The following is a 13,722-nucleotide window of genomic DNA, read 5'->3' as shown; positions in this document are numbered from 1 at the left end:
TATTTGCTGACGTGGGAAGTATCTAATTTAACTTCACTACTAATAATTCTTTAGCTACCATTCCAAAAGTTGTACTTAGTCTCAATACAACAGTTTACATTTAAATAAGACTCTAGTAGCAGTTAAAACTGTTCAAAGATGGTCATACAAAATCCTGGTTGTCTTTCTTGCCTATCAGACAGATATGACTAAATTGTTGGCGGCTGGAACTCAAATCACATACAGTCAACAACATTACTGGATCCATGACCAACATCTCGAATTTGGCTGGTTAAACAGGCACACACAGCTACACCTGCTCCAGCTCTGCAGTGAGACACAGATCCAACAAGCTCCCACCTGAAAAGACAGAGGAGAAATATTATTTAAAACAAAGCATGATTTACTTTACTCAAAATACCAACCAAGACAAAAACTCCCTATTGTGGGACTGGTTTTGAAAGAAGCAGGCTTCTTAAGGATGATATCCCAAATGTTTTATATTAACTACATCTGGTAGCATTTTAGTACTTTGGAGTAAGTAATCTGTTACTGGAAAATTCCATTAAAGCATAGAGAAAATATAAAAATTACCTATTCAGCACTGGATCAAATGCTTCTACTGTATTTAAGTATGCATTGCCATTATGACCACCAACTGCAAAGATTTTGCCCATCACTGTTGCAATCCCCACTCCACCCCTGGGAGTGGTAAGCGCTGCTACATAATCCCACTTGTTGCTTCGAGGGTCATACCGCTCAACCGAACTCAGAGGAGAATTATCATCAAAACCACCTAAATAAAGAAAGATTTTTAAACAGTGTTACATTTCATACAAATTAACTGTTCAATCTCAATTCAACAGCTTCTACAAATCCAATCTTTTAAAAACATTTTAGAAAATAGAGAAAATCAGGGAAAATAATTCACCTCAACACCTATCACCACTACCAACTCCTACTAGACATTTTCTACAATTCAAGATAATTGAAATAATATTTTACTTCACTACTAGGATTAAAAATCTTAAAGTGGGAAAAACTGGAGTCCCCATATCTAAGAAGATAATTTAAGAGAAAACACACACACACACACACACACACACACACTCTCATATTTTTCCTTAGCCTCCTAGAGGCAAGCAAGACAGCACTGAGATTGCTTCTCTGTGTGTGTACATGTATGTACTATATTTTCAAACAGTAATAGGATTTGAGAAGAAACTAAATTAAATCATTTGATTTATTTAGATAACAATTAAAGTTTTCCAACCATCTCTCTTAAAACTGTAATTACTGTCATAATTATAGACAGTGGACTATTACTGAATTTTACTAATCTTTGTCAAAACTACGTCTTCATGCTGCATACTCTAGATGATAACGGTCCTCTGTATAGATCATTATAACAATGTTACTTATAATATTCCTGAGGGTTAAACACAGACTGTCTTTTTTTAGGCTCTATCTCAGTCTACATGAGTAATAATTCTCTTTGATGACTAAGCCTATTTTCCTGAGGACAGGAAGAGTTGATATTATGACCGGTGTATTTAGAAACAAAGTCAGTAAAAATAATATCAAGAGTCAACTTCTCTAATGGGTTTAAACTTATTTAATTTAGGTAAAATTCACCAATTTTTGGTGCATAATTTGATGAACTTTAACAATGTATACAGTAGTGTCATTGTCACAATCATGATATAAAACAGCCACCTTTCCCACTGGCTTCCTATCATTTCTCTAGGTAATGCATATAAATTTATAATACAGAATTCAAAGCAGAGGAATAGAAAAGGCAGGATGCAATTAGCAATTACTTTCAAAATATTCTTATTCAAATCAATTGTACCAGTTTTAAGTAGGATGTGAATGACCAAGAAGGGTTTTTTTAACATTCAACCTAAGTCAGTCTTATTTTTACCACATCTGTTCTAACTGTAAGGGCCCAGAAGATTTAATAAGTAACAGCAACAATGATACTCTATTGACATTACACATGTCAGTGCCTATGCTAGATAGGGTGCTGCGAGAGGTAGCAGCAGTATACCGTAAATTCTGGTTTCTCATAGACCAGAGTTCAAATTACAGCTTTGTCACTTACTTAGGCATGTGACTTTGAGTAAATTATTTACTCTCTCTAAATCTCTGACTCCTCCCAGAATTGCCTACCTGATGATCAGGTAAGATCTAAAGGTAAATTATGTTATTTATCTTCTTTAATACACATGAGCACTGGAAGATTCAGCATTACTCCTATTACTTACAGATATTTAAAGGCTATTGTTATAAAAAACTGTAAGTTATGTAACACCAAACAATTTACATCAACATAGCGAGGCATGTGCTAGTGACAACCTCTCTGAACTCATTTCTTCCTCTGTAAAGGAAGGGATTACTAAGCACAATATAGCTACACATTTACTGGGAAACTACAAAAGTACCAGATGCAGTTTGAGATGCCTAATATATATTACCTCTAATTCTTAAAACAATTCTGAAAGATAAGTGTTATTATAGGTCTTACTATTGGAAGTATGTTGGGTGGACCAGAAATAGCATCAATTTCACTAGGGAGCTGTTAGAAATACAGAAGCTGAGGCCCTCCCTTGCAGTTAACAGTACCTCTATATTCATACGCATATTAAAGTTTAAGAAAGCATTGCCCTATGGTTCCTTCCAATTCAGTTAAGTCAAAAAATAACATAAAGATGCCAACACCCATCATGCACAATAAATACATATTGGTTTGCTTAGTCAACATAATTCCCTTGAAGTGAGATAAGAAAAACATATCTTAAATCTTTAAAGATTTTAGCAAAGTACATTCAATTTGTGTCCTTACATTAAAAATACATATCTTATTTAAATGTAATCCCTTACTTTAGATAGATATACTTGCTACTCCTAGTAAAAATAAGGAAGTAGAAGTTTTAAACATGAAGAGGAAGATGTAAACAAAAAAGCATGAATGTGAACTGTAAGAATTCAAAAGCAAATCTTAGGGTGGATTCCATTTGAACCTAAATGCAATATAATTTCAGTTAGTTTGTTGTTGTATAAAACTGTCATTGTATATCCTGTAATAAATTAGAACACAGAAATACCACCCACTCACCAACAACGTATAAGCAACCATGGAGCTCACTGACTCCATTGCCTGCTCTTCGTTGACCCATTTCTTTAACTTCTATCCACTTATCCAGATGTGGATCATACCTCTCCACACTAGATAAAGAAGCTACTCCATCATTGCCACCAACTGCATAAACATGGTTCTAAATAAAGAGAAAATAAAAGCAAATGATATCAGATTTTGAATTGACATATATTGTCCTAATGGTAGATCAGAATGTGAAAGAAAGCAGTATTTCGTGAAATAATGTAGTGTGTAATTAATACTGAAGATATGAATATATCAGATCTTTCCTTATTTGGTTAGAAATGTGATGCAATGCAACCCAATGAGCAAGCTGCCACATAACTTACTACTAGAGCCACAGAGCCAACTCCTCCACGGGGAGTATTCATTGGTGCTACTGTACTCCACTGATCAGATTCTATATCATATCTCTCCACATCGTTGAAGCAAGTGTTGTCATCTAACCCTCCAATGGCATAAATCGGGCCTCCTAAAGAGGCCAAGGCAATTCCTCGCCTGCAAAGATAATAAAACACACTTTAGCACCTGGGTTTTCTTTTTTTTTTTACTAGAAAAAAAGGTAGCAAAAAAGCTGTGCTAATGCAAGTCATTCATCATGCTAACACTTCAGTGTTTTCTTTCCCATTATTTTTAGATTTATCAAAGCTTCTGAATAGATGGCTACAGGGCTGCAAAAGTGTGCAGGTCTATGTGAACAGTGCCCTCTGGAGTTTTACAATGCATAGACTACACAGGTTAAATTTAAATAAAATAATAAACTAAAACCCAACAAACTACTATAAATGGAGTCCAAAACATTCAATTAGTAAAACACACAGTTGCATAATTGAGAGGCTGATGAACTGACAGATGGTTTGCTATGGAGGTCAGAAGTCAATCTCATTTCTAAATTCATGTAATTGCAAAGAAAAGTTTTGTTCCAGGGTATCATGAAAACAATAGCACATAAAAAATCAAGTTTTATATTACAAGTTTTATATAACATTGCTTTTCTTTTGAAGGGCATTTATTTCTCTCCTAGGAAAGGAAGAGACTTAGTCCATGTTAAAAGACAATACATTGTAATGGTGACCAGAAAAAAATTATATCAATTTCTTAGAATACATTGCAGCGATCGAAAGTTGAACTATTCTAAAACTATTATCTGTCATTGACTTGGTGTAAACTTTGGATAAAGTAGAATATTTTATAAACTTCTACTACCTTGCTTCTTCATCTGTAACCCATTTGAGAAAGGAGTAGACACAACTACTAATGAGTTAATATAGGTAAAGCACTAAGAACAGTGACTGGCCCATATTAAGTGCTATGTATTAGCTACTATACAATTGGGCTTTGAAATATGTACACACGCACTAGACAGCAGCTGCTCTACTGAGATTCTAATTCTAAGTTTACCAAAAGAGCATCCTAGGAAAGAGTTCTGAAGGATAATATTCATCTTCAGTCACCTTAACCTCTTTTCTCGAGTATAAACAATGACTTACAAAATACTGTGAATAGAAAAAATTTTAGGTGTAAACACATGTGCCCTCTAGAACATGAGTCATATCATGGCAGAAATAAGTGTACCTAATAATTCTCCCTCTCTCTTAACAGACTAACCCCAAAAGTAGATGATGTTATTAGCTATTTCCTATGCCTCAAACCTCTCTTCTCTTGATTTTCATGACATTGTACATTGGAGTTCCCTTCTACATCTCTAGTTGGTGCTTTTCAGCTTCCTTTATCAGTGCTTTCTTTTCTACTCCATCATTAAATTATGAAAGTCCCTAAAGCCTCTTATCACCCTATACTCTCTTTCTGTAGGTGATCTCATTATTTCCACAGATTTAGGATAACTCTAACATATATACCCAGACATATATTCTACCTCAATTTCTACCTCAAATCTGTCTTGCTGGCCTTCAACCTTAATGTGAAATGAAATTCACTCTCATTGTAGAGGGCAGCATTTTAAGATGTCTCCACCAGGATATTCACCCTCTAGTTTTACTCCTATGCTTATGATATGCTACATTATATAGCAAAGGAGAGATTACCTGAGTGGGCCTAATCTAATCACACAAGCCCTTTAAAAGCAGAAAGGTTTATCCAGCGGGAAGCAGGAAACAAGTCAGAAACTCAAAGAATGAGGTGGATTCTGCATGCTGCTGCTTGTTTGACAATAGAGGGGAACATTTGGAAAGGACCTGAGAGTGGTCTGTAGGAGCTGAGAGCAACCCCTGGCCAACAGCCAGTAAAAATGAGAAACTCAGTCCTATAATTACAAAGAATAGAATTCTATCAATAATCTAAATGACCTTGGAAGCAGTGTCTTCCTCAGAGCATCCAGAGAAGAGCCTAGCCCGGCCTACACTTTGATTTTGGCCATGTGAGTCCCTAAGTGGAAAAGTCAAACCTGTTGGACTTCTCACCTATGGCACTGTGAGCTAATAAATGAATGTTGTTTTAAGCTGCTAAGTACGTAGTAATTGATTACAAAGCAACAGACAACTATTGGTTTTCCTAATTGGTTATAGAGCAACAGAGTACACCCATAACAAGATAAACAAAAATTTTATTCTGTTCACCGCCTTGTTTTTTCTAATGCAGAAAACTGCATGACTATCCATACCCAGTTGCTTAACGCCAGGAACTGAAGAATCATCCCTGCCTCTACGATATCATTCTTTCTACCTCCCCCATCTAATTATCATTAAATCTTGTTGATTATACACTTCTGAACTCTCTCTCAAATATGTGCTCTTATCTCTATCCCTACTTTAGTCCAAGCCACCATTATTTTTTGACTGAAATATTACAATAACCCTTTTGGTCTCCAGATTGTTTTCACTCTGGCCTTCTCAAATCTCTTCACTATTTCATATGCAGAGGATCTTTGGAATGAGAAATCATTCACCTATTTTTTAAAATAGTGTGTGTGTGCATATTTCAAAGCCCAATTGATAAAATAAGAAATCTTGGCAAACCTAGAAAGCCCTCATTCTTTGCCTACTGTTTCAGCCTTATATCTTGACACCATTTCCTTTGATCTCTCAGCTGTACTGAACTTCTTTCATGCATTCTCCTCTCATTCACCTCCAGATTTTCGTAGACGCTTCATCTCTTTCCACCCGCCACTCTTCCTACCACCACCATTTAACAGATTAAATTATCCGAGACCTTCAGATCTTAGGTTAAATGAGACTGTAAGATCTCCCCTCTCAAGCACTGTTTACTTACTCTGTGCTAACATTATCATCTTTGTAATCATGCCTTTATTTGTATCTTCGCTTCTAGAATGTAAGCTCTATGGAGGTAGGAGCTTTGGCTGTCTTATTTATTGCTCTATCTTCAGCACCTGGTATGTCTTGCAATGGGCACTTAACCAGTATTTGTTGAATAAATAAATCAACCCCTAGAGATGCTGTTAGGATAATAGGTTTCAATAAAACCACAGGTTAAACAAACAACCGTCGATTTTACTAGAAAGATGAAAAAGTGGAGAAAATAAAGAAACCAGATATTTTACATGTGAAAATGACCCTGGAATGCATACTGAAAAAATGATTTGGGGATACAAATTATAAGCAAATAATAGGATGAAATAATTGCATTTCTATTATTTTTTATACAGTTGGATAGCGAATGTAAAGTGCTCAGGGCATATTTTAAAAGATTAAGGAAATTCAACCGCTATTTTGCTAGAAAAGTTTCATTCAATCCTTGGCTAAAAATTAGCTTAGCATGATAAAGAGACAAGGGGATAAAGATTCAAAATGTACTTGAAGATTTTCTCCCTCATTTTAATTCAAGCACTAGAATTTAAACTATTTGTAGTTTTCACAGAGCATAAATCAAACCCTATTAAAGTATTAAAATGTCATTTGTAGATAAGTGGGATATAATAGTACATTTCAAGATCAGCTTTTTTTCCCTAAGACTCTTTCTCCTCATGCAGTTCAACTTAAAATTGCTTGTTTTGGTAACGTCTTTTTTAACTCTTACGGAATGTTGCTACATACAAACCATTCAAGCAATGTTTAAAGTTAGGTTTTATTTGGATTTATTTATTTATTTTTTAAATAAAATTAAAATTGCAATAGAGATGTTTGGTTTTTGTTCTCTACACAAAGCTACTCTTAAGCAGTTTTTTTAATATTCAGATAGCCCTCTTTTTCTTTCCTCAATTACATTTTCGATCTGAAACAAAAAGGGAGAATTACTGTAGTATCTAGATTTATGTCAATTATTAAGCTCAGTCTTTCAAATCATCACCCTATTTGCTGAATTTTAAATTTGAAAAAGGAAAAGAATAGGTAATCTAATCTCTCATTTGCTGCAAAATAAATGTTATCTTTCTGACATATACATATATAGTTCCAGTCATTGAGAGGTATTACAGTATTCTCCATTACTATTATACTGAACTATAAATATTTATTCCTTCCTTCTAAAGCACTATACATTTCTTAAAATATCTAGATATGCTAAGTCTTCATATCTCCAGAAAAATTTTTATGTGACATGGCTTTCAGATCTCTTACCTATAAGTCCATACTTACCTGTATATTGCCCAGGTTATCACTCTCAATTTATAACAATTTTTGTGTACTCCCATACCGTAATTATTTTCAAATTATAAACATATTACTGTACTAAGAGGTTAATGTACAAAGTCTAATTTTTTATTTGCATACCCCAAGTGATGCTGCATACCCTACTTTAAGACCACAGCTATATATAAAGACAGGTCAGCATACAGAACTACAATCTCCCTTATCTAAGAGCTTCACTTCTCTTAATGTAGACAACTATATTATATTTGCTTTTTCCCTTTTCTTGTTTTTTAAGAGCTGTGCTTCATACTGGTTCAGGTACTTTTTCCATATGAAACGTAATCACAAACCTGACTTCCTACTACGTTCTACTAGTGTAACTGATTTTTTAAAAATACTAAAACAAGTTTTAACCTATAACTCTAATTTTAATATTTTAGGTTCTGCCTCTAGATCTAGATTATGTTTGGTACTACTATGCTTTTGAATCCTGATTTGGTCACATATTAGCTATCCTTCCACTTTAAGATATCAAAAATTTGGTATTCAAGTCTGAACAGGCTAGTCAGTCAACATTTCCTAAGTCATGTTACTAAAAATCTTCCTCCCCTTCAGACTGATCTATTTATCAACATATATTTCAATTTATTGCTGATGAAAATATTAAATATTAATACTCATGATAAAAATAATTAATAGAAATTAAAGGATATTTTCTTAACACATTAAAATAAATATAACCTTAATCCTAAAGCCAGTATCTTAATAGGAAAACACTAGAGACATTTTCATTAAAATCAGGAACAAGACAAAAACACCTATCTGTTACTATTCACATTATATTAGATCATTAACCAATACAATTAGACAAGAAAAACCAATTAGAAGCACATAATGTGTGGGAAAACTGGCAAAAGTTGAATAAGGTCTACAGATTAATTAATAGCTCTTTATCAATGTTAATTTCCTGGTTTCAACAATTGTACTACGATGATGTAAGATGTTAACATCATGGGAGCTCAGTGACGAGTATACAGCAGGATTTCTCTATCTTGGCACTACTGACATTTGGGGCCAAATAATTCTTTGCTGTGGGAGACTTTCTTGTGCATTACAGGATCTTTAGGAGCATCCCTGGCCTCTCCCAACTAGGTGCCAGCAGCAACTCCCTCAACTCTGCACCCAGCCCAAGTTGTGACAATCAAAAATGCCTCCAGACATTGCCAAGTGTTTTTCACAAAGGGAGCAAAATCACCTCTGTTGACAACTACAGGCATACAGGTATTCAAACATTTTTGCAACTTTTCTAAAAATCTAAAATTATTTCAAAATAAAAAATTTTAAAAATGCTCGTGTAAGTGAAAACTATGGACTTGATCATTATCATATTCTAAGGCATAATTACATTTTTAATTCTTAAGAAAACAAAAAGTTTTATTAGCAAAGCATCACACACTGGACGCTTTAACAAAATGTGTTTAAGAAGAAAGTTTCTAAAAGTGTAAAAAGTGAAAAATCGGCCCCTTTCAATTATAGGAAGCTTTCTTAATCTTCTACCACCATATCAAAATTAATTTCCATGCTGATCTACCTCTTTGTGTTCATCGACGCCTTCATCATCCATTTATTAGTGAGAGGATCAAACATCTCCATGCTACCTAAATGTTCATTTCCATCATGTCCACCCACTGCATACACTTTACCTGTCAAATAGAGAAATATTTTCATCTGATTCCAAATAATAGATATATAATCAATATATAATTAGAACAACATAATAGTCAACAAGTATTATTCTGTTCAACATTATAATCAATGTTATTTCTATAGTCAAATGAAAATAAATGTAAGCTTCTACTTAATAAAATGCCTGGAAAGTGCTGTTCTATATGAAGTTATTTAAATGCTTAAACACTATCCCTCCCTTAGGTTTCCGAACTTTTTATTACTTAGTAGATAAAATCACTAATCACGTTTTCAAAGAATGTTTAGTAAAATTAAAACATGCTCTTATGTTACATGAAGAAAATGTAATATAAAACAATACGAACAAACTTTTTCTAAATGAAATAAAAATACACACACACAAAAAAATGGAAAGATTATATACCAAAATGTTAACTGTGACAATTTTGTTAACTGTGACAATTTCTGGTTATTTGGGTTACAGATGATTTTTATTTTCTATTAAAATATTTTCATATTTTCCCCAAAAAGCATTTATGTTTATAATCAGAAAAAAAGTGAGTTTTAAATAAGTCTCCCAACAATTTAACCATACTTCTGCAATTAATCATTATCATCAGCAGCCAGTCAAAATAAAAACCTTATTTCAATAACAAGTAAATGGGTATAGAAAAAAGCTGATATATATTATTTAGGTTCAATAAACATGTTTCTTTAGTTTCTTTTGCAAATATAACTCAGAATAGTTTAACTCCCTTTTCCCTGATACTCATCTCCCATTAAGTACCTATTAGCAGGAGATTGTACACTGAACATCAATGAGCATAAAGCAAGAAAATAATCACCACCCAAATATTTTACCAATATACTGAAACATTTTATATTTTAGCAATTTTCTTATAGAAAGAAAATTCTCAAAGTTAAAATATTTAAAAAGAGTATTATCATCATGGGATATGATTTAAGACAATAGTGAACCCACCTTCCACAGAGATTACACCCACGTGTCGTCTTCGACTATTCATTTCTGGTCCAAAGAACCAACTATTTTTGTTGATAGAATAACATTCAATACTGCGAAAAGGGTCACCAGATCCACCTCGACCACCTACACAAAACAGCACACCTAAAGGTAAAGCCACAAAAGAGAAGTCAAAATCATAGCTCCCTAATTTGAAAATTAGTATGGAAAAAATATTTAGGAAGTCAAAATTTGATTTACAAAAAAAAAAAGCTATTTGGATAGTATTCAATGTCATCACATTACTAGAAACCTATTTTTTTGTTTTTTCTCATTTGAATGTCTCAAATGGGATACATTAGCTATCTCTGCTTGCTAACACCTCATTACAATGTTTTACTATCTCTTCTTGCTAACATCCCATTACAATGTTTTAGATCCTCACTTACTATGTAAAATTGCTCTTGCTAAGGTCATAACAAGATCCAACAAACTCTTAAATTAATTTCTTACTGAACACAACTGCAATATTTGATATATTGATCACTGTTTTTTGGGAAACTCCTTAACTTTCTTGATTTCCCTAATATCAAAATCTCCTTTTGTCTCCAATCATTTCTCTTTCTTGTTTTCCATGTTTCATCCCTAGCTTACTTCTCACATATTTCATGCTCACAAAGGAGAATTTCATTATTTTTAATTCCATCTGTATCATAATGCCTTCCAATCTATATTTCTAAGCCACATTTCCACTTGATGTCCCATAGGCGCTCAAACTCAACATGTTCAAAAGGATCTTCCTTCCTCACTTATCTAAACAACCTCTTCCTTCCCTGTGTCCTTCCTCTCCCGTGCCCTAGTGCAGGCCTTCACTAGCGATTACCCTGCAAAATCCTGTCCTCTCTTACCACTTAGCAGTCTTTTTTTTTTGCTTTCAGACTGTCAACAGAGTTACTTAATTAAAAGGCTCTTTCAACAGCTTTTATTACCTTCATTAGTGTTTAAAAAAATTTTAAAAAATAAAAACTTCAGCAGCACTAAACTGTACATTCAAAAATGGAGATTTTTACGTCATTCAGGCATACCTTGGAGATACTGTGGGTTCGGTTCCAGATCATTTCAATGAAGCGAATATCGCCATAAAGCCAGTCACACAAATTTTTTGATTTCCCAATGCATAGAAAAGTTACATGTACACTCTACTATAGTCTATTAAGTGTGCAACAGCATTGCCTTAAAAAACTAATATGCGCACCTTAATTAAAAAAATACTTTATTGCTAAAAAAATGCTAACCATCATTTGATCCTTAAGCGACTCATAATCTTTTTTCTGGTGGAAGGTCTTAGCTTTAATTTGTAAAAAATGCAGTATTAGAGAAATGCAATAAAATGGGGTATTCCTATATATATTTTACCACAATTAACCAAAAAAACCCAAAATCTGAGTGTGGTTCAGAATTACCCAAAATGCATATAATACTAATTGTGGGGCCTGACCCTTAAAGTTTCTGATTCAGTAGGTTTGTGGTAGGTCTAAGAATTGATATTTCTAACAAGTTCCCAAGTGAATGCTGATACTACTGGTCCAGGGCCACCACTTCCTTCACACACTGAGAACCATAGCCCTACGGGATAAAGTCTTAGAACAGCATAAAGGCCTTACAGTGTTCAACCTGATCTTCTCCCTCCCTGTTAAAACTTCATGCTGTTGCAACATGTATATAGTTAGTTCTCATCCTCGGTGTTCTGATAGCGACTATCATTCACTTAATATACAGTACTGAAATGATCTATTATGCTGATATTAGTCACCAGAATCTAAGCTAGGTTAAGACTGTTTGTTAAATATTTATGCACTAATAAGGACTAGCATAGTGCCTGGCATGCACTAGGCACTGAATAAATGTAAAATGAACAGAATACCACTTTCCCCAACTGGCATCCAGAAAGATCTATTATTAAAAACTAAGACAGGTTTACTTTCTCTATAAAATCTTTCTGACCCTTGCAAGGTAAAAATAACTACTCTTTTCTTTGTGCTTCCCAATATACCTTATGATTATATCAAAATACTTGTAATATTTTATTGCGTTTATTTATTCACATGTCTATATCCTTACATCAGACTGCAAGTTCCCTCAAAACAGGACTGGCTATATTCTATTTGTGTTTGCATTTCTAACACTTAATCCAGAACACACATGTGGTAGGCACTGAATAAATATTTGCAAATGATTGCATAAATGAATGACCAGAACTGCTTATGCTATCTTTTCCAACTAATTCAATATTTTAAGCCAGAGAAATTTAAAGTTGGAAGAGACTTTAAAGATCATGCGGTCAAAATTGTCTATAAATAAACCAAGGCCTTCAGAAATTAAAAAATCTGCCCTAACTATAGATGTTTATGGCCCCACTGGAATTATAATCCCGTAAGTAACTAACCCCAATCACTGATTCGGTTTTCTTTATAAGTCACCCAAGAACATGACATGAAGTGAAAACGAAGAATGAAGTAAAAAGATCAGGATGCAAATCCTTTCTCTACTATGTCTCTGTGTGGCCTTAGCATACTTTTACCTTCTCTGATTACCCTGATTCTTTTATCCTCATCCATAAAATGAAATAACATCAACAATCTCATAATGAGGATTGAATCTTTCACTAAAATCTACTTCATAAAGTTCTTGCAATTACGTAAGGGATCACATATATGAGGGTCTGGTATATGTCTTGTCATATAATCTAGACTGTAAATTGTTATTTGAATTAAAATCTGAATCTGAAAATATTCGTTAAATACTTTGAGTTTCTGAAACAGGATTCACAACTAAAAAAAATCTATACTTCAAAAAAATTTAATTCTTGAAATCAACCTATTAAAAAAAAAAGAAAATATATCAGCAGTCCTTTTCTTGTTAAAACTATTTAGAACTACTTCGTAGGCAGATCTATGACATTCAAACTTTCTTTATGCTACCTATATAAACTCCCACTATACATAATCAAGTGTTGCCTTGTGTTGCTGTTTTAGTTTTTTCCATAGATCTTTTTTTAATAACTATCTTAGGTAGCAGCAAATGTAGAGAAGTCTCTGTCCAGAGTACCAATGTCTGAATTCCTAGACCTCATTTATTTTCCCTCCTCCTTCATATATTCTTTATATTTACAAAGAGTAACACAAGTGAACATGAACTATTTTCTTGGGAAAATTGTGGCAAATAAAGGTGAAAGTGCACTCTTCCTCAAAAATAAGAGCTTTAGATTCTAAGAGTCTAATGTGGTCCTGATGCGATGTCAGATTTAGTGCCTTTCTTGATAAAATGCAAAAGCAAATATTTAAACATGTAATAAGTGTCAAGCTCCATGCTTGGCACTACAGATACAAAAC

The 13,722-nt window shown here is 33.6% G+C and overlaps 1 protein-coding gene across 4 annotated transcripts in view; it reads right to left on the bottom strand.

Moving 5' to 3' along the window:
- Positions 1-6: 6 nt before the first annotated feature.
- KLHL8 (kelch like family member 8) overlaps positions 7-13,722 on the bottom strand; it is a 50,704-nt gene continuing 36,988 nt past the window's right edge. For all 4 annotated transcript variants that reach the window (XM_025043845.1, XM_006907567.3, XM_025043847.1 and 1 more), the window contains 6 exons: positions 10,352-10,495; positions 9,275-9,386; positions 3,469-3,637; positions 3,098-3,257; positions 574-775; positions 7-339 (listed from right to left, as the gene is read on the bottom strand). In XM_025043845.1, coding sequence (XP_024899613.1) covers positions 216-339; positions 574-775; positions 3,098-3,257; positions 3,469-3,637; positions 9,275-9,386; positions 10,352-10,495 — 911 coding nt within the window. In that variant the 3' untranslated portion in view covers positions 7-215. The remainder of the gene's footprint in view (positions 340-573; positions 776-3,097; positions 3,258-3,468; positions 3,638-9,274; positions 9,387-10,351; positions 10,496-13,722) is intronic.

This window comes from Pteropus alecto, unplaced genomic scaffold, assembly GCF_000325575.1.
Source record: "Pteropus alecto unplaced genomic scaffold, ASM32557v1 scaffold161, whole genome shotgun sequence".
Lineage (NCBI taxonomy): Eukaryota > Metazoa > Chordata > Mammalia > Chiroptera > Pteropodidae > Pteropus > Pteropus alecto.
Note: the sequence above shows the minus strand (reverse complement) of the source record. Positions and strands in the feature narration are given on the sequence as shown.